The sequence below is a fragment of the Chelonia mydas genome, chromosome 2 (assembly GCF_015237465.2).
Source record: "Chelonia mydas isolate rCheMyd1 chromosome 2, rCheMyd1.pri.v2, whole genome shotgun sequence".
Lineage (NCBI taxonomy): Eukaryota > Metazoa > Chordata > Testudines > Cheloniidae > Chelonia > Chelonia mydas.
The window spans coordinates 186,088,070-186,109,830 of record NC_057850.1 but is presented as its reverse complement, the minus strand read 5'-3'; the positions used below and the strand labels follow the sequence as shown (position 1 = coordinate 186,109,830).

General features: G+C 41.9%; 1 protein-coding gene across 4 annotated transcripts in view; it reads right to left on the bottom strand.

The window, feature by feature from the left end:
• Positions 1 to 306: 306 nt before the first annotated feature.
• Positions 307 to 21,761, bottom strand: part of CAPN7 (calpain 7) — a 47,262-nt gene continuing 25,807 nt past the window's right edge. For 3 of the 4 annotated variants that reach the window (XM_037890327.2, XM_037890328.2, XM_027828799.3), the window contains 11 exons: positions 20,478 to 20,584; positions 18,924 to 19,044; positions 18,487 to 18,631; positions 16,395 to 16,494; positions 13,506 to 13,641; positions 12,808 to 12,883; positions 9,970 to 10,115; positions 7,948 to 8,010; positions 7,193 to 7,323; positions 5,422 to 5,514; positions 307 to 5,337 (listed from right to left, as the gene is read on the bottom strand). In XM_037890327.2, coding sequence (XP_037746255.1) covers positions 5,193 to 5,337; positions 5,422 to 5,514; positions 7,193 to 7,323; positions 7,948 to 8,010; positions 9,970 to 10,115; positions 12,808 to 12,883; positions 13,506 to 13,641; positions 16,395 to 16,494; positions 18,487 to 18,631; positions 18,924 to 19,044; positions 20,478 to 20,584 — 1,263 coding nt within the window. In that variant the 3' untranslated portion in view covers positions 307 to 5,192. The remainder of the gene's footprint in view (positions 5,338 to 5,421; positions 5,515 to 7,192; positions 7,324 to 7,947; positions 8,011 to 9,969; positions 10,116 to 12,807; positions 12,884 to 13,505; positions 13,642 to 16,394; positions 16,495 to 18,486; positions 18,632 to 18,923; positions 19,045 to 20,477; positions 20,585 to 21,761) is intronic. The other variant, XM_037890329.2, reaches the window with a different exon arrangement.

The window sequence follows — 21,761 nt, the reverse complement described above, 5'->3', positions numbered from 1 at the left end:
AAGTTTTCCTTATTACCCAGTGTACCTTCATGAAACTTCTAGGCAGATTCCAGTAGGGTGAGACATTACTAGCAGAAAGTATGTTGGTGGGTGATGTGGCCCAAGAAATTAGCAGCTGGTACCCTGCAAACCTACAGCAGAAGGGCAAACTAAGTTTTAAAGAGTAAATATGTGGAAAGGCCTCTTCCTCTGGACACCTCGGCATTCAGCAGCTAACTCTACAATTGAAGTGTGTGTGCACAGCTTGCTTTGCTGTGTTCAGGCAGGCTTTGGGGATCACAGACATTAGTAGAAATGAAAATGCAGTTTCATAAATAATTGCTCTGACCATTTTATTTTTAAAGTTTTTATAAATGCCAATTCTGTATATCAAATACATAACGACAAATGGATATGAACAGAACATTACCATGGAATACCAAAGGCGCAAGTTCTGTCAAGTTACGTTTCGTTAGACTGCTCAAAACATCCTTTAATTTAATATTACACTAGCTGGCAGTGTGGTGTTGAAAGTATAAAAATAAGCCTTTGACATTTAAAGCATGTGTGGTAACAAGTTAGCAGCCTTGAAGTGAGATGCAATGTAAACAGCTTTACCAAAGAGTGGTGAATTGATGGCTTCTCACCTTTTAAGCTTCTTCATACTTTCGGTAATATGCACTGAAAACTGGTACTCAGTGTATTGTTTTTTTTAATCTTAAATTTTTTCAGAGGCTGTTCTAATGTGTTTCTGAAACTCTACTGTATCGGCATGTTCACCTTCAGGTACAGAAGCCTTAGGTATTTCTGCTGTACAAAATATGCATATACACAATCTTGTCAGACTGCGTAAAAATGTTAATTGCAAACATTTTGCTATGTGTAGGAGAGGTCTAACTTCTAATGGAGCCTCTCAGCTTTACTGTGTTTTAGAACCACATGGATGCTGCTAGTACTGTCCCTGAAAGGTAGCTACATGCATTAAGTCCGTCTTTCTGAACTCAGACGGATTAAGCAAGGATGATTAACCTAATAGCTTTTTAAAAACAGAAGGCCGAATTCTGGACCCTACGGAGGTAAAGCATGATGTCCTCAGCAGCTCTGAGGTAGGATTCACTAGCAAACTATGTAGAGTCTACAGTGTCTAAATTGAAGGGGAAAGTGCAGAACATGCCAAAAATCCTTTTGAAGGATACTGAAAACAGCTCTTTATAAAGTATCCCTCCTCCCACTGTGTGCAACCCAGTAAACAGAGTTATTCCTCCTCTTAGAGGATCAAAGTAAGTTATTCCTTTTCTTTAAAAAGACAGTTCTAGGGCATTCGGTTTGCATCTGGTGACTTATGCTCCTTGTACACACAATTCCTTAGCTGTAGCACCTTTGTCATGTACTAGAACAGTGCTACTCAAAGTGGTGGTCTGCAGACCGGTGCTGGTCTGCGAGCCAGCGGCTGCCAGTCTGCGCACACATTGGAAAAAAAAAGCGCCGGTCCCCCACATCAGATAGCTTGAGAAGCACTGTACTGGAGTAGTTTCAATCACCAGCTAGCTAAGTGCAGTACATACTCATGCGAATCTTTATAGTTCTATGCTTTAAAACAAGTTTGAGTTGATACAGTTGCATGCAGAAGGAAAGTAGGAGTCTCATATTTGACTGTTTGTTGGAAATATAGCAAAATAGCGAATTACAATGTGCAAATTCCAGCCCAGACTGTCTGATCCATCATTGTGTAGTAAGAAACTGACTGCAAGCAACTTTTTACAGACATCTGTTTATCCCTTTAAGTCAGTCTCCCATCTCTTCTATAAGTGCTAGAATGGAGCATTCCAGAAGGATTACCTCAACATCTACAAATATTTTTAATACTAATGATCAGAATCTCTGAATGACGGGGGTGGGATATAGCTGAGCAGTTTTGTTTTCCTGGCTGTGCAATAAAGTCATTTCCCAATAACCTGTTTACATCTGATAAATCTCTCTAGAACTAGATTAAAAGATGCAATAGGCTGATTGCTTTTTAGTAGTTGGGTAATCTGCTTTTCCTCTTTTGAAGAGACTCCTTAAATGAAGTGTAAAAAGCAAGTCCTTCTGACATAAAGCTAAGGCTAGCATATACAAAGCCAGCGCATGCACCTATGCTACTGTCTGAGGTTCTGTGACTGAAAATTTCTTGGTGCTAAGGTGCTCCGTGCCCCAGAGAAGTAGCGTGATGTAAAATGGTTCTAAATGGTCAGAGAGCCCCAAGACTGCAATATTTTGAGAGGGTTTTAGAATATAACTGACTTTCATATTCTGCATACCTAGCCTTAAATATTAATGGGGATCTGGATAGTCAAATTGTAATGCTTTGTTTTTGTAGCACTGACACACTGCAGGCATTTACAGCCTATCTACCCTTTTGTATTCTCTGAGTAGCATATATTGCCCTGGCATCAGGGACAGTTATCAGCTTGTAATCCATGTAGAGATGGAAGATTTTGTTCCTTTATTTAATCTATACTAAATTCGGTGAACTAGTATATGGAAGCTGAAACTCAAGCTTGTTCATGTCAAATTACTGATGTAAAAGCCATTGAATTAGCTTGATGGTGATCAGAGGGAAAAACTGACTGCCTGTATAGTATCAATCAAAAGAGGATGATGTAACAGGTGATTTGGGCAAATCAATTTACTATTTTGCCAACAGGGAATTAAGAAAAATTTCACAACCTGCCTGCATGCCTTGCACAGAGTTTTGAAGGGGTAGGACTAGTAATTTAAAAAAATATTGGCCAACATTTGTTTTTTAAAGTGCAAACAGCAGCAGGTGGAGCAACACCCACAATTCAGGCCCCTTAACTGTTCCTGGCCTGTAAATCAAGGGTGGGCAAACTTTTTGGCCTGAGGGCCACGTCTGGGTATGGAAATTGTATGGCAGGCTATGAATGCTCATGAAATTGAGGGTTGGTGTGGGAAGGGGCTCTGGACTGGGGAAGGGGGTTAAGTTGCAAGGGGGTGTGGGTGAGGGCTCTGGGGTGGGGCTGGGACCAAGCAGCTCAGAGGGAGGCAGTGCTAACCTCAAGCAGCTCCCAGAAGCAGCAGCATATCCTCCCTCCAGCTCCTACCCTGAGGGACGGCCAGGTGGGTCTGCGCACCGCCCCTGTGGTTCCCGGCCACTGGAAGCTGTAGGGGCAGCACTTGGAGCAGGGGCAACATGCAAAGCCATTGCTTCCAGGAGCTGCGCAAGCCCCAGACCCTGCTCCCCAGCAGGAGCATGAGGGCCAGATTAAAATGTCTGGATGTGGCCCCTGGGCCATAGTTTGCCTGCCTCTGCTGTAAATGGAGTAAGTGACCTAAACTGTAGCTGCAGTCCTTTGCATATACGAAGTTGTATGTGCACAAGAAGGGCTGAAACCTTACCCTACAACCTGTTTTAAATGGGACATTCAGCTTTGCATCTAAAGAGCTGGCAGAGTCCATCTTGCAGAGCTCATAAAGATCAACTTCCTGCAGTTGAACATAATTTAGGCTACTTCCTCACACTCTCTTCCCCCTCTCCCCACCATCTGCAACTGGACAGCTCTTAAATCAATTGTATTGTAGGACAGAACCACTTTTTATCTTACAACTTCCTTGCCAAGAAGATAAGCAGTGACTTAGTTACTGGCATGGATGCAGTGTGATGTAATGCCTAACCCAGATAGTCTTTCAGAAAACTGCAATTAAAAGGCACATCTTAATGTTTTTTCCCAAAACTACTTTCTCCTCAAAGCTGCTGTCTAACCAGAGGAGAACAAACAAACAAAGTGTCCCTGGGCTATTAAGGTGCTAGATGCATTTGCAGCAGCAAACTTTAATGGGGGAGAATCTTACTGCTTAATCTCCCCAAACTCCTGCACTGGTGCTGTCTTGGGGAAAAACAACCCAAAGTTGCTGGTGGGTTTGACTGGTTGTTTTGAGTCTTGCTCCCCACAATGTCAATGTTTTACCATTGATTCCCGTGGAAGTACGGTCAAAGGCTGTAGCTAGGATTGCCAATTTCAGCTGGATGTATTTCTGGAGGTTTCATCACATGACAACCTTTAATTAAAGATTAATTCCTGGACAGTTGGTACCCCTAGCTGCAGATTTAGGGTCTCTTGGCTGGTTACAGCTTAAGAAGGTTCCTTCTCTAACTGAATGCTATCTTAAGCAGCCTTCTGTCTGTGGTGCTGTAATGCCAATGCTGCAGACGTGTGGTTTATTATAGAGAAGGGAGTAGCCTCTTATCTCTCCCATCATAACTCCACACAGCCCTGCTCATGCAGAAGGGATAGTTAAATAGCTAGTATTTAAATGACAACTTTTTGTTCAAGCTGATCAACAGCTCCTCTGGCTAACCCATTCAACCGCTGAAGCAGAATACGGGAGCGTTGTATTGCTTGTACCGTGTGCTCCCTGTTCGTGGCTCTTATCAGAGTACAACTTGACTTTCTCCCCCTAAAACCATCCCAGTAAGGGGCAGTATAAACAACTGTGCTTTTTAAACATCCAGAACAGCACCCGCTGCCTTTTACTTCATTATTCCTGTGGGCTCTAAATCAGTGGTTCTCAAACGTTTGTACTAGTGCCCCCTTTCACATAGCAAGCCTCTGTCTGTGACACCCTCCCCCCCCTTTTAAAGTAAAAACACTTTAACACCATTATAAATGCTGGAGGCAAAGCGGGGTTTGGGGTGGAGGCTGACAGCTCATGACCCCCCATGTAATAGCCTCATGCCCCCCAAGGGGTCCCGAACCCCTGCTCTAAACACACACAGATCCCTTCCTTTTTCTCTACAATGTTTACTGTAAAAGTTAAGCAATGATTGTTAGAACTAAGCTACCCTGTGGGGGGGGAGAAGAAAGATTTCAAAACTTGATGAGGTATAAGGTGCCAAACTGCAGTAAGCTAAGGCCTGCCATTGATTAATAAGATTTACATTCAAACATTTCACGCAAAAATTTACCATCAATGGTTCTGAAGCGTGTTCTCACCCTAATGGCTGCACAGCAAAAAGCATGAGTAAACTCTGAAGTGGCTAATGCAGTGAGATTGGTGGCCCAAGCCCTGGGCTATTACTTTTTCCAGGTAGAGTGCAGTTTTATGCATCTTGTGTCAATGGTTGGGGGATATATTTCCCCAGTGTTTTCAGGAGATGGCATTGCTCTAGCTCTTGACTTCTTCCCTAGAGAGTAACGTAGAGACTTGCCACCTCATTGCAGTTGTGATGTCTTAAGAGGGGTAGCGCTATTAAAGTCCAAGAAGAAAGGACCCTCTTGCTGAGGCAGGAACGTGCTGGGAATAATATTGTAAACTCCAGCTGGTACATTCTCCACCTCCATGTAGCAAAATCCACATCTGATTAAAAAAATACAATGCCAGCTTAATAAGGTGTATTTAAGGGAGAAAGGAAAAGTGTATCGATAATCAAATGAGCATTACCTGTAGTCACCACTGCTCTTCTTCTGAAAGCCAGAGGGACCAGGATCTCCTACTGTAGAGACTGTGACAAGTTCAAACCCCACACTGTACTGCCTACATGTAAAGACAGGTTTCATTACCCTTACTTTAAATGTCAAATAGAAGATTTACCAAATTAAAGTTGAGCTATAACTGGAAGACAACTGCAAGCAACTAGCACATCTGCAAGTTATTTCTGTTCTTAATTAGAGCATTATTTTTGCCACTTAAGTACACTTGTCAGCACCTGCATTCAGAAACTCAGACACAAATTTAATATTTGGCTGCAAAAAAGCTTTCTGTCCAAGAACTGAAATAGGTGGGAGATGCCAGTTGGGCTGCACACATCCACTACACGAAGGGGGTTATGCTTGTGGTTGTATAGATCAGTGCATGTGCTGAATGAATAGCCGAGACCACAGAACAAATTAAGTTACATGTGTCCAGATTTCATTGACTTCCATGGAATTTTCCCCAAGTTGCATCTCTGTAACTGAGGACAAGTTGGCTCTACACATCAGAGGAGGTGCATGCCTCTTCCCCGTCAACCTGGAATCCAAATCTGAAGGAGCAGGGGCGCCATAAGGAAAGTGCCAAGTTACTGCTGCAGCAGGCTAGTGACAGGTAACTAACCTAGTCTTGCCTACATGAAACTGCTTCTACAAATCCTCATTTTTGGAGAGAGCAAGTGTTGCTTATGTACCTTGAAGCAACATGAATGAGTGCTTTGCCAAAACTAACACCTACCTACCTGCCTCCTCCTTATAATACTGTTCAGTGACCAGAGACAGACCCTCTAGTGTCAGTTAGGAACCATGCATAGGTGCCTGCTACTGGGGCTCTGCTAGAAAGTGACAGTGGGGGCCAGGAGGCTTGCCACTCACTGCTTCACCTGTTACTGAGTGAAGACATGAACACCGTCTTTCTGATGGGAGAGGTCCTAACATGACCATGAAGAGTCACTGGAATTGCATTGGTTGTAAGGGTTGTAGCCTCAGTGTCTATATTATAATCTGCCTTCCCAAATTCCTCCTACAGTTTTAACGGCAGAAGTTGTTCTTAGGAAGTAGATGCAATACGAGGTATGCACAATTACCACGTGCTACCTCAGAACAGAGTGTATTTCAGTGATGGGCAAACGCCCCGTGCAGCTTTCAGGATGAATGGTGCTCTAGTGCTATACACATGCCTCCCTCAATGCATGCAGCTCAAAGGTGGTGACAGTGTGGACTGGCACAGCCTTAGAGCACAAACAGAATGTGAGCTGTAGCCTGCCATCCCGAGAGAGCATATCTTCTGTCACACCTGCAGGGGTAAGGGGAAGTCCTCCTGCATGTTGACTACTGCAGGGGTGAAAGGGCCACAGGCATGGCTAGCCATCCTAAGGGCCATGCCAGGGCAAGGAAGGCCCCCTGTCCCATGCAACGCCCAGCTGTGGTCTGACCCCCTAACCAGCAGATAGAAAGGGGATTCTGGCATATGGGGAGAATTCAAGAGGGAAAGATGAGTTATCCTTAACAGAAAAAATGATTCACTGTTTAACAGCTGGGTGGAGAGTGGAAGCTGCTTGAGAAATATGAGAATGAGGGGGAAACCCAGTAATAAGGATTGGTTCAGCTGGAAATTAAGTGGCCTTTAAAGCTAAAGTTTGTTCTGAGAGGTTAAGTAAAAAAAAAAAAAAAAAAAAAGCTTACACTTGATCTGTATCTCATGTTCTAACTGTACTGATACACAGCATTTATTCTTCACAAACCTTGGTCCTCTTAGTTCAATTAGCAGTGGCCCAGTCTTCTCCAGCTGAAATTGGTAAATGGGGTTGTTTTTGTAGGAATCTCTGAAGTTTCCACAGCCTCCAGCACTATGACCTTTCCACTGACCATTAACCTGACAAGAAACAAAATAGATGGTGCCTTTTTATTTCAGGCAGATCTTGCTTTCTCTCTCTAGTTTCAATACAGAGAAATAAAAAAGTGAAGTCCTGGATTCTTCTCACTTCAGTTGACTACTTGTGTAACTCCATTAATTTCAATAGTTACTCCTGATTTATAGCAGCATAGATAAGATCAGAATTATTTTCAGTGTTTAGAAAAAAAAAGCAAAGTGCCTTCCACTTCAACAAATATTAAAGCTATTTAGATCGAAGCCTCAGACCCCTTCTCATTTGGATTAAACAATTCAGTATCTATATTTTCCTTGATCATATTCAGGCCACTACCTTCTAGTCCTAACAACCCAAAAAGAGCAAGAGTTTCTGGATATAGGTAAAAAATGAAGCTCACAAGTTATTCCAATCACACTACTGTAGAAGATTCACAATACAGACATTCTAAGTCAAAGCATACATTTATGTTTCATCAAGAGGCTCATTTTGCATGGAAAATACCAAACAAAATAATTTGAAATTAACTAACACTAAATTATATAAAACAACCCCAGAGACAGGATTCCACACGCCCATAGCAGATTAACAACAAGCACTGATTTATGGAAGAAAATCCAATTTCTTACCCGTCTGGAGATGGTGTATGGGGTAGGGATCTTGGTAAAGGTAAACTTGCACCCTGAATACACCTAGATTGTGGAAGAAGAATTCAGTCACACAAACCAACCAAGCACGTACAGTGTGAAGCCATGACCGAATATCATTATGGGGAAAAAGTGGCTTTATGTGCACAGAAACTTTGGAGATTTCGAGTCCCCATATGTCTCTGATAGGTAAAAGATGCAGACGGACATCAGACATCAGCTATAGTGGTCTACACAAATATAAAGAACATTCCCTATTCCTCTTCCTTGTACTGGGGAAAAAAAACAGATCCTTCGAACCTTACTAATGGTTGGAGGGCAGAGAGTATAACCGGAATCATGGGCACCCGTACTCCTTCCCTTTCAACTATTAAGCCCTAGTCCCTTCACCAAAGCAAACTGTGAACACCTCTAGTGGTGCTTTAATATGCTCTCTGATACTTAACACAATATAGCACAGTGCATGCTCCCCTAAAGCTCCAGCTAGCCACTCCATGTGTTTAGTGTGCAGAGCAGAGGGACACCAAGCAGATTATGTATGGAGAGGAAAGGACTGGTGACATTAAATGAGAACCAGAAACACTTTCTGCCTAGCGAGTACTGGGAAGCAGCAGATACCACCCAGAATAACATGCCTGTCAAAGTTTGTGTATTTGAAATGTAAAGTCACCATAGGGTGACTGGGGCTACAGTGCTTGGGCTCCAACCATTATCCTCCACTGCCCTCCCTTCCCCCAGAATGCTTGTGGGTGGGGATTGAGATTAATATTTGAGTAGTGAAATAAGGGGCAGTTGTTTGCTCTGAACTATGTCCTTCTCACAATTCTTTTGTTGAGAACGCAGCTCATTTCTCATTGTTTGTGAGCAATCAAGTCATTTTAAATGCAGAGCTCAACACAGGTGCAAAACAGCAGCAGTGGAGTCCTCCGTTTTCAGCAGTGCTTGTCAAAGCGGCCTGCAGTGAAGTCCAGTAGGCCAGAGGTGCACTGGGGCAAGCACGACTGAACTGCATCCAATGCCGTGTCATGTTTCTATAGTGTAAAGAATGTAGGGGGAGAGGGTATGAACGGTCTTATTTTCTGTAGTGGCAAAGGAAATGCGAACACATTAGCATGGGATTTGTCAGTTACATGATGACCTTTCATTTGATTACTATGTATGTGAGGATTTAGGGAAGAAAATACTTTAAACCATCTTTACTGAAATATGAAGTGGATGAAGGCTGGGTAGTGCAATGATGAGCTAGTGCTAGAGCACCTGGAAGCAGATGTTCAATTTTAGCTGAGGGAAATAAAACAAATCCTTTCATCTTTTTAACCTAGTCCTATTATAAAATTATGATCGAGAGAGGTTCTGGACTGTGGTAATGTAACAAAGCACTGCATGCAAGAACTGACTCTATAGTGCCCTCACTAGATGGAGATCCATATATGGGTATGTCTACACAGCAGCTGGAGGTATGATTCCCAGCTCAGGAAGACATACACACTACAGCTCAGCTAACATGTTAAAAATAGCAGCGTGGCCAGAGAGGTTGGCAGTGGCCCAGGTTAGCCACCTGCATATAGTCCCACCTGACCCCTGGGTATGTTCGCGGGCAGCTAGCCTGAGTTGCTGCCTGTGCCATCATGGCCACTCTGCTATTTTTAGCACCTTAACTCAAGCTGAGCTAGTGTGTCTGTCTGTCTGTCTGAGCTGGGAATCTCACCTCCTAGCTGCTCTACAGACATGCACTAAAGCACTTACCTACACAGTGTTTCCCTTTCTCCAGTGCGTCCCATCCATGATTCACATCTTCCCCCGAGCCCTTCCAAAAACACAACTATATTCATCTAAAAATAAATACTTTGAAATATAGGGCAATCAACTTAAAAATGGTCCCCAGGATCAACAGACACTTCCCATCACTCTTACCAATAGGGAGGATTTTCTCTTTGCTATGTTTTCCCACTGAATTCAAATACTCCACTTATAATATGATTGTAGTTTCTCTATAGTACATACCCTGAGAGTATAGTGGATCGTGTTCTGTTTCTCATACTGGGACACCACCAGTGTAAACGTATGAGACCCTGGAGATGTCAGCGCTATCTTGGTCAGATAGTGGGGACTGTTGATACGAATCCCATCAATATATGGGGCAGGATCAGCTGGAAAGAAAGAGATGTATGTTTCCTCACCACCAAAAAAACCCCAGCACTGGTGAAAATCTCTATCCATTCTGTCTCATCACTGGACTTTATGCTAGGAAAGTCATTCTGCTGGCACCAAGCTGGTGACACAAGAATACAAGCTACATTCAGACTAGCTAATGGTAAAAATAATATCTTCAACTTTCACTACTGAAACACTCAAAAGGCTTTCAAGAGCAACTCCAACCAGTGTTTGGGAATTGGGTATGATATGGCATCCACTCATTGTGCCATAGATGCCCCATAGATGCCTTTTCAGGATGCACTGGGAAATGCAACCTAATGCCCTTTTCTTGCATCATAGGCCTCATCCAAATTCCAGTGACTTCAATGGGAGTGGATCAGGCTCAATATCTCTACTCTAGAGAGAGTTCTACTGTGATTTTAAGTAGACATTTTAAATAAGACCCAGAATCTTAAATTAAAATATATTTGAGGGGAAGAGACCCTCTCAAACTTTTTCCTGTGATGAATTCCTTATGGAGGCTCCCTGCTGGGCTGGCAAGACAAGTTCAGGAATAAAAAGACAGGATCTGGGCTGTGGAAATGTCCAAAGGTTTTAAGGGTGAAGCTTCCTAACATGCTATATTTTCTCTTTTTCAATTCCCCTTTTCCCCCCTATCCCCGCTCTCCTAGAAGAGAGGACACAGTACATTTCTAACTTTGCAACTGTAGACTGCATTCCACTATCAACCCACATAGCTGCAGTCTAAATGTTTGCTTTACTATAGCTACATAATACAGTGACATAATCTGACAGATAATGCTTAAGAACCTTTTAGGAATATTCAGCCTCTTACAGGGACCTTGGTTTTTTTCAGGATTGTTTCTGTTCCACTGAAAATCACTGGGAATCTAGCCACTGACTTCAATAGGTCCAGGATCAGGCCCTTCATTCTCTTGACAAGGGACTCTGTTCTTTTTAACGGGGGGGGGGGGGGGGGGGAGAGAAGGGATTAATAGAAAACAAATTGAAGCTTAGCACTGGGAAATCCAGCTCTCCATGCCAAAGGATTAAACTGTATTTTAACAGACGGGTGAAATAATATTGCAGCTTTACAAATCTGTTGCAATTCCCAGTTTCAGCGGAAAGAGTGTTTTAAAGCAGTTTGATGAATCTGTCAGTTTGAAAGCTCCATTAGAAAAACTGGGCCATAAAACAAAAACTGGATAGATCATGTGTTGAAAGTAAGAGGTCAAACAGCCTCTTTGGAAGATCGCTCGTAGATCTTTCAGACACAGATGAAACCTTCAGTTCCTCCACTGTACAAATGCACTGACACTCGGTGAGAATATTTTTGGTCTAACGCGCCATGCAAGTGCTGCTGCTAGTGCTAGTCACACCAGAAGCATGTCTCTGATACAGCAGGAAGGAACACAAACAGTTTTAATGAGATCAGCTCTTGCAAAAATGGATGACTATCTGCCTAGGTCCCAAAGGGCCTTCACTGCAGGAACACAGCCTGGAATCAAAGAGAAACTCATTGGCAGAGTTCACTGAACAAGCTGGCAGATGATGGGCTCAGCCCTTATTAACAACTGCTGCAATAAAACCAAAAAAGGTAGTGTATAAGTATAATTAACCTTTCCCCTAAAGGGCATGAAGAGCCACCAGCAACCCAACCTCAAACCCAGTTTTACGCAGGGAGCTGCCTGGCTGTAACCAACAATGGGCTTAGTCCTGATTGCCTTGGACTGTTTTCACTGCAACAAGAGGTGAGGTTTGTACATTGAGATCGCTAGCTTGAGGTCAGTGGAGATGAGGCACAGGTAGTTTCTACCTTGAAGTAGCAAATCAAGATCAACTTTATACCCTCCCACCTGGGTTTGACCTTGACTTGCCATATCAAGGTGAAAACTACCTGTGCCTCATCAGCTCTAGATTTAGTTAGCTATCTTGATACAGAAACCCCACCTATTACTGCAATGAAGACAAAGCCTTACAAATAGTCCCATTGACTTCAACGCAAGCAGGATTTAGCCCATAGTGACCAGGGCCAAGGCATTCAATTTTGGGGGGGTAAAGTTAGGCAATGAAAATCAATAGTTAAACACTTCACCCTTAACTCAGTAAAGCACTGAAACATGTGCCTATCTCTAAGTACATCCTTAGGCATAGATTTAAGTGCTTTGCTGAACTGGATCTTTAAATAAAAGGCATTTATCAGCCGGTGCTGAGCACCCACAGCTTCCACTCAATGCAAATAGCCATAAAAAAAAAGTTCTACTTTTTGCAGTTTTTTATTCCACAAAAGTAGGGAATGATTGTGCCTTTAGATAATCAGGAGCACACTGTCACCTCCCTTTGAACATTCCCTACCCTCTGTCTGTGCAGGCACAGCAGCTGGTTTTACAAGAGAAATAGATATAAGAACGGTGCCTGTTTAAGAGGCAATGGATTTCTGTATATCTGAGGGCAGGACTGAGCCCCTTAGGTCTCTCCACAATGGAAGTAGGCCAAAGTACACATTGAGACTTTATTGGTTGGTCAATCAGAGCTGCAACTGACCACACTGAAGTCTGAGTCCTCCCTCCCCCCTTCAGACTTGGGGTTTCCCATTCATGAATGACTCTAACCAGCTTCTTAAAAAAATTAGCAAGTCTTCATCCACTCGTGAGCATCAGTTTGACATCTAAAAAACACACGTACTTGGATAGTAAACTTTTTTCCCATCAGTCTTGTACACGACCATTGTGATGAATTCCCGATTGCGCGCGAAGTCATCCTAAAAAGATATTATTAAAATGAGTAGAACACAGATCCAAAACTACTACTAATGCATTGTGTAATTCAAATTCATATTCCATTGCTGCTTTTTTATTAACAACGTAGCTTGATTTGGCGTTTATATTTACTGAGGTGCCTATTCCAGCTCCCACGGAAGCCAGTAAAGAATCTGCCAAGGACTTCACTAAGAACTGATCAGGCCTCTAGCATATTGCTCTTAGGCCTGATTAGGGATGGATTTACTAATGATGGAAAAAAATCTTTCTATAGCTGTAACACATGTGTACACTACAGTGTGACAGCTTGGAGGAGGAGAAGTAATTTCACGACAAGTTTATTTAAAAATATATGAATAAAAAAACTGTTAGAGAGATTACATACATCTTACCATAATGAACTAATTAAACACCATGATTAGGGCAGAACAGAAGCTGTATGACATACACTTATGTACCATGATCTGAATTCCTCACTACTTCTGCAGTTGAAAAAGACAGTGAGGTTCACTAGGATCTTGAGAATCAGACAGACAATCTTGTACCCAGATCTGACTATATTCTCAATTATAATAAATCTGCAGGAAAAATAGTATTATATCAATCAGAAGAATAATTTAATACCTTGTCTGTAATGTGTCTGCTGAGCAGAACCCAGACAGCAGCTCCACCTTGTGGACATTGTACTTCCAGTCTGTACTGTGGGTTATTAGCCAGGCTGTAAGCATCTTTCACTGGGCCTTGTTTTGCATCCCAAGTACTAAAAGTAATAAGAAGTTGATGTAGAAATATGAATTAGTATTTATTCAAGTAACTGCAAATCCTGCACAGAAGTGATAGTTTTCCTTGAGTAGTAAGTAACAAAAGCTAAATGATTTCCCACTGAAACCTGCATAACTTCTAGCCATAAGCATGACAATGGTTACAGAGCACAGCTGTGTGAGAAACACTATCCCTAACACTTTCTTTTACAGATGGCTGTACTGCAGTACAAACGCTGAATCAGAACAGCGCTGTGAATAAGACAACCATGCACAACACACTATAAAAGCTAAAACCATGATTTATTCACACCCACGGGGTAATGAGTTATTGCCATGTATGGCATAAAAGCTGGCATGTGGAAGGGAACCTGTGCTTTCTGTAATTGTAGGACTGTTTAAAAGCTATTAAAATATGGTTAGATCCAAAACCTACACACATTGGTCTCTTCCCCTTTTATACACAGAGGGGGCTTTTTAGTTTTAATTAGCAGCTCCACCTTTGGACCAGCAGCAGCTTGAATCATAATTTCAAAGCTTTCACACCACCTTGTGTGTTGCCTGGAGGAGGATGCTTGATGTGAAAAATAACAGAAGGGGATTAATGCTTCACTAAAAAGCCTAGAACACTGTGCGGATGAACATGGGGATACAGACTCTTTTCTTGTCTAGAATTTTCCATTTTACTCAGATGTGATCCATGGAATGCTGCATTATAAACTAGCAAGTCCCAATTATTACTGTTACACCTTTATGGTAATGGCCACTATGTGCCAGGTGCTTTCCTGACAGAGGAGGAACAGTCCCCAACAGCCAGACACTTGGGAAATTGGAAACAATGTTTTCCTTTCTTTTTTACTTAATATACACATTAAAGAGTCTTGCTGTAGGCAGCACAGTAGAAGTGGGTCTTCAAGACTGAATTAAATGTGGATACACCAAGAGCCTTTGCAAAAGTTGTACCATGCACAGAAAGCGGCATGAAGAGGTTTGTGTAAATCTGATACATGAGCCAACAGGGTGAGAACACTGGCAAAAGTGGAGGTGGCAACACAAAGTGAGAGGAGTTCAGAGCAGTGAGGAGTGACAGAGTTACACACAGCTTAGAAGGGAGTGACAGGAAGCCAGAATTTGATGTGACAGAGGATGGGGAGCCAGCGGAGGGATTTAGGCGGGGGGTGAGGTGATCAAATCAATGGACAAGGAAGATGACTTATGACAGTGAATGCTGAAATGCAGAGTTATGGCTAAGGTCATGGGACGAGTCCATCCCAAGTTAATAATTTCAGTGATTTTTTAAAAGTGCAAATATTCTTAATTTATCTGGGAGAGACTGCATTCATTGCACAAGCTACATACTTTTACTTATCCCATGTTCCTGGTACGTTAGTAACTGCCCTATTCTTCAAGCACCCTCAGCAGACTACATTAACTCCTCGCTTAATGTTCTATTTATGTTCTTGAAAAATGCTACTTTAAATCGAAATGATGTGAAGTGAATCCAATTTCTCCATAAGAGTTAATGTAAATGGGGTGGGTAAGTTCCAGGCAAATTTTTTTTAGCTGGACAAAAGATATACACACTGTAAGTTTTAAACAATTTAATATCCTACATAGCAAGGATGATTGTGAAGCTTGGTTGAGGATGTGAAGTCAGAGGGTGGGAGATTTCCCAGGGGATGCCTGACTGTTAAATGATGAACTAGCACTCGGCTGAGCCCTCAAGGGTTAACACATTGTTGTTAATTTGGCCTCACACTCTACAAGGCAGCACGAATGGAGGGAGGGGAGACAAAATGGGGGGGGGGGGGAGGAGAAAAGAGAGAGAGAGTGTGTGAGTGTGGACAGACAGACGTGTGTTGCCCCTTTAAGGATGCTGATGCCACTCTAAGTACACTGCCTTTTTAAGTAGATTAGCAAGTTGAAACAGCAGCTGCTGCCAGCAAGCTCCCTCCGTCCTGAGCCCTGTCATGTTGTGCCACCCGCCCGCCCGCCCACCCCCCCCGTGGAGATGGGGTCGGGGGAGGGGGACACCCTGACATTAGCACCCCTCTTTCCGCCCCCTGCACAGCAAGCAGGAGGCTCCCAGAAGCAGCTCCAAGGCAGAGGACAGGCGCAGGACATGGCAGTGGGGGGAGGGACAGCTGAACTGCCGGCAATTGATAGCCTGATGGGCAGCTGCTGCACAGAGAACTTAGGGGAACTGATAGGGGGGCTGCCGGTCCACCCTGGTTCCAAGCCCCCACCAGCTAGCTGCAACGGGCTGCTCTTTTTGCAAGCTGTGGACAAAGCAGGCAGCTGCCACACAACGTTATAATGGAGCATTGCACAACTTTAAACGAGCATGTTCTCTAATTGATCAGCAACGTAACAAAACAACATTAACTGGGATGACATTAAGTGAGGGGTTACTGTATTCAGGGAAAACGTGGATGGAAGAGGCAGAAGGCTACAGCAAATCCAACCGCTCAGCAGTTGGTACTGAGGTCAGTGGAGTTACACTGCATTTATGTGAGCGCAATGAAGAACAGAATCTGGACCATGGTTTTTAAAGTGGGACGTCAGACTCTGAATGAAGAGACTGGTCTCCAGCCAATGCTCATAAATTGGGCACTGATGAGGAGAATGGAGAGAAGGAAAATGTCACATCAATATTGTTGTTTTAAACTTCAAATTAATATTTACTAAAATATATACATATATTTGACTATGTTGTAGATCTTAACATTTCAATCTTTTCTGTTGGACCAACCTGTGAATACATGTTGATTCTTTAAAAAGACTTGGGTTCCAGCTTAAATAAATAACATCATAATACTGGCAAAGATCCTCCCAGGCAATCCAGAAAATCCCTATAAAGGAAACACATTTTTCATTGTTTGCTTGTAAAATATCTTTGCTCTACGCATTTTGCAGGACCCTAATTAAACACAAGCTCCAAGGTTTGTATAAAATTCATTCTCGTAAACCTGAATACAAATGTCCATGCTGTTCACCTTCCCTATCTAAAAACAACCTCCAAAACAGGCCAGTTTGGTAAACCAAGAGAGACTGAAGTTGACCTCTGAGTCACCATCTGGTCACTGTCTCTGCTGATCGGTTAGGCTGCCTTTGCTTTTCCTCAGCAGAAAGAATATTTTGCATTTTTAAGTGATGAGCAAAAGCTGTAATCCTTGTGCCCTCCTAAGAGTGACAATGTTAATCACTTCTGTGCTGCCCCCTACTTTCTTAGGATTCTGAAAAATTAGATACAATTAATAGGTAACGTCCAGTTTAGGCCATCTAGCTCACTGTTTTCTACCTATTTAACTGAAGGTCCATCAGAGAGGGGACATCACTTGTCCAGCAGAACAAGCTCTTACTCTGAAAGGAAAGTACGCATGGCATTGTTTGAGATCTTTCCCTAGCATTCCACTTAACATCCATTTGGGTGCGCTCTAGCACACTGGAATTTGCTTTATCTTTACAATATTCACTTGCAATAATTATTCTCTCCCCAGCGTACCCACAGCCAAAGCTACTACTACTAAAATCCTGTTCCTTGAACTCTCCATATGATCACAGCACTGTAACACAAGCTGCTAATACAGATGTATTTCAGACTTACAGTACAAAGAACATCCAGTCATTGGAACTGTACATTTTGATACCAAGACTAGTCAGATACCAATCCAATCATAAAAGGTAACATCTTTACAAATGTACTGCAGAACCAAGAGATTTAAATCCAAGTACTGTCAAGTGAAGCCAGAGTCAGGATGGAATTACTTTCTGCTAATAAATAACATTTTTCCACCTAGCTATTTACACCACACTCATCAACATGGAATCTCAGTGCCTCTGTGTCCATCATTTTGTAAACAATATGACATCAGACCAAAAAAAGGTTAATTAATTACAGTGGGGAGACAAGAGACAACTGTTAGCAAAAAGGAAAAAAAAAAAAACTACATTGTATTTCCAAAGTGGAGCAGCTATTGTAGCGTTTGGGAACTGGCTGATCGAGTGGCAGCATTTTGCCTTGCCACATGGGAAGCCCATGCTGATTTCCTTGATACAGTGCATTAGTTCTTCCTGGGGGAAGATGGAGCAACAAGATAGGCCTGGTATTGCTCAAGCAATCTCTCTACGTAATTATGTAGTAGTCCTCTTGGGCTCAAAGAAATATCTCAGCCACTTATAGTCATCCAGTCAACAAGTGCATGCAACTAAAGACTTGTGTACATTAAAGTGTAGCACAGGGAGAAAATTTTGAAGTCTCCAGTACAGACATCATGGATCTCTTCGGTGTAAGGAAATAAAACATTCCTTACAAGGAGCATATGAACGTGTGTTTCTGAATGCAAGGAAAACAGCTAATGAAGTACTGAAGAGTCCACTCATGTACTAGTAAATGGTATTATGAGGTTTCTCAGTATGTGTTCTGAAGTATTAAGGATGGCCAAAACCACATGATTTAAAAAAGGAAAACAGAAGCGAATACTTAAATTTAAAATATATATATATGAAATGACCCACTCTACTTGAAATCTAGTCAATTTTGAAACATAAGTTTAAAGTAATATCAGGTACTTCTTCCCTGCCTTTGCCATTTTTTTGTCACTTTAGTCTTGTTTACTGTCCTCCCCCTATTGCTGTGTGAATGACCCACAAAAAAAAGGAAACTGACCCCCCTCCACATACTTGCTCTCAATTACTCAAATTGACATAAGATCTTTTTTCCTAATCTTCTAGTGATAGTATCTTCAAATGTTACTTGTAACAAAAGTAAACAAAAAAAAAACCCCAGTCAAAGAGAAGTATGATTCTTTTTGACTTGACACCATCCTTTTAATTCATTTTACCATTGTCTATTTTTTGAGCTGTTCTTGGATCAAAGTTTAAGTATTTTTGTAGGCCTGGGGTCCAATTTTTCACATCATTTTCACTGTATCTTCCTTTCCAGCGTAAGTGACTCCAGGGATTTTTCAACTGGAGGAATCGAAGCCCCTAGAGAAACAGTAAATTAAAAAAATCATCTGGTTATCTTGTCAAGATAAGAGTGAACATATTGTTAATCTTACCTACTAGGTACACAAACTAAACACTTAAGGAAATACAGTGTTATTAAGTTTTTTGGAATAACTTGATAAAGCTCTTGAGCAAGATAAAGATTTCAAGCCCCTTCTTTGAGCAAAACTCCACTGTCACTGGACAGTCATGTTTAAATCCACCATCTATTACAATTGATGACAGGTAAGTAAAAAGCACCCAGTACAAAGCTTCTTGTTTTACCGGATACCTTATATTCTCTAATATCCAAAACAGCATATGCATGGGTTGGAACTAAACCCCATTTCTCTCCTTCCTCTTCAGACATCACTCCAGTTGCTGTTGTGATAAGGACATCGCCTTTGTGAAATCTGGGGGGGAAATTAAGGAAGCTTAGTTTAGGTTATTAGCACATGTAAAATGACCAGTGTAATAATATTATATTTACTGAACACTAAACTCTCTTCTTCCAAATTGTCGTATTGTTAAGACCCAACTTTGCAAACCTGGAGTGTAAGTAATCTTTTCTGAAGGAGACAGAAATTATTTGTACAAGCTCAATAAAAGAAGGTATAATCGTTACTTTTCAATATTTAAGATCAGGCTCTAGTAGGAAAATTACTGTTGTCATAAAAACAACGTGTCAGATTCAGTCTTACACTGACAATGTCACTTATTAAAGATACTCAGTGAAATAAATCTTCTACCTAACACATTGTATGATCCTTTGATGCTAGTCAATTGCTATATACATCAAACTGAAATTCATATGTCTCTGCACTTATGATCTTGGGGGCAAATTTTCTAAGAACCAGAGGGTCGAAAAGTACATGCTTCCATATTCCTACATCAGTTTGTGGTGCACAAATGCTGGTTTAACGTCAGTGTAGGTCTGTAGTGTCTGAGAATTTAGCCCCCCATGCCTAAATACAGAAAAACAGATCATAAGAGTGACTGTCAATGTACCGGGAGGTCACAAATCTACTGAAGAAAATGTGAGGTTTTGTGTCAGGTGTACAGTGTTTGCTTGTTTTAATGCTTTGGCCAAGCTGAGATCCTTTCCCATCATGTTGGTGCTCTGCCTTTCTTGACAATGAGGAGAAAGTGGTTGGCTAAATTTTCTTAATTTGGGGAGGGGGAAAAAGGAACAACGCCTGCAGCTGGAAAACATAACTAGGCCACACTTATCACAACAGTAGGATTGATATACTAAGTCCCGGGTTAGTATCATGGTCCTGACAGGTACAGAGCACCTCTGTGCTCCTCCACAGGAGATCTATTGCTTGGGCACAGTTAGTAAGGACTCTGGTGGCACAGTTAGAGCAACCTCACCACACCTGTTTCCACTTTGAAGTCAGCTTCATGCTGCATAGCTGGGAAATCCATCCTCCTTTCTCTGGCTCCTGCTTCCTCCTGAATCTAGCCCATGGGAGGATACTAACTTCCAATCCCCATTTCTCCAGATCTGCCTCCTCCCTCCCACCGCACCACTGGCAGGGAAGAGGGACTATTCTTTTTTTAAAGTTATAGTTCTGCTAGAGATGGGGATCCCGTTCTCCATCTATTAACAGAGCCCCCTTGTTTCTCCATTAGCCTCTGATGTCAAAGCCATTAATAACTCTATTCCTCTAGCAGGTTTCAAAGGAGAGCACAGAGAGGGGCTACGAGGATCATATGTGGTAGGACTACAATGCTTGTGTTGAGCCAGTGACAAAGACCATCACATTTTTAGTCACTTTCATATCATTAACACATCTGTTTCTCTGAAAGCATCTTCTGTCACCAAGGAAGAATAAACGTCTACCTCTGATAGAGCATTCTGAAAGAACTGTCCTTATTGAAAGCCTGATTGTCTGAGTGCATAGCAATCCTCTCTGGTATCCAGCCAGTCAGTGCATGGAGATCAATGTTCTGAAATGCAAGCATATTTGGTCATAAGAGACACATTAAGCTACCTTTAAGTGTATTTTAAAATGCCTTATATAAAATTAGTGTATATTGTACACACAGAGCTATTTTGCACCAGCCTCATAACACTTATGAGAGCAATTTTTCATTAGACTAGGCTGTGCTTAAGCATAAAAAATGATTCTCTCGAACAAGTGGCTTGATAATCCAGAACTGTTCACTGGTATCTTTTTAAAGTACAATTATTAGTGTTTCAAGCTTATGGTTTCAAATGCCCAGCACTTTCAGAGTGAGGTCCCAAAACAAGCCTCTGTCGAAGGTGCACTTTGTGGCAAGACTCAATAGTTTAGCTTTTACTCTAGCTTGTCTCTGTGACATTGCACTCTATATGCTTTTATGAAAATATGCTAATGATTGTGAATATAATGTAACTGGAATATACTCATGCAAAAGGTCTCTTGTAAGGTATCATTACAAAGCTTATAATCTACTGGGTCATCCTATTTGTATAAAGGTATCATTCTTGTATCTGAAACTACAAATATAAAATATAACTCTAAGGTCCTATTGTAATTATGCAAAGTGTGGGCCATTAATGGTGGTTTTGAATCTTGATGGCTCCCATTAACCAGGACAATTGACTATAGATGGCTGTTTACTTGCAAGCCTTCCTGTGAGTCAGGCCAGGAAGAATGAAGGCTTGGGGTCTCATCAGACATGTGACCACGTCAGCTGGTACTGGAATCCATCTTAAACCTGGTGCTTTTACATTTAGAAGGAGGGGTGGGGACCCAGAGAGACAAAAGATTCCCGCCTTGTGCCAAAGCTATAAAAGTGGGTGAAACAGAACAAAGGGTGCTGCAGTCATGAGAAATCCCCTACCTGCCACATGAGCTGGAACACGGACTGTACCAGGGGAAAGGATTAGGCCCAGATTGGAAAGGAGTCTAGTCTGTCAAACAAGCTTATTGGAACATCTCTGAGGGTGAGATTTACCTGTATTCAGTTTCTTAAATATATGAGGCTTAGACTTGCATGTTTTTGTTTTATTTTGCTTGGTAACTTACTTTTTTGTTTGTTATTACTTGAAAGCACTTAAATCCTACTTGTTATACTTAATAAAATCACTTTTGTTTATTAATTAACCCAGAGTAAGCAATTAATTCCTGGGGGAGCAAAC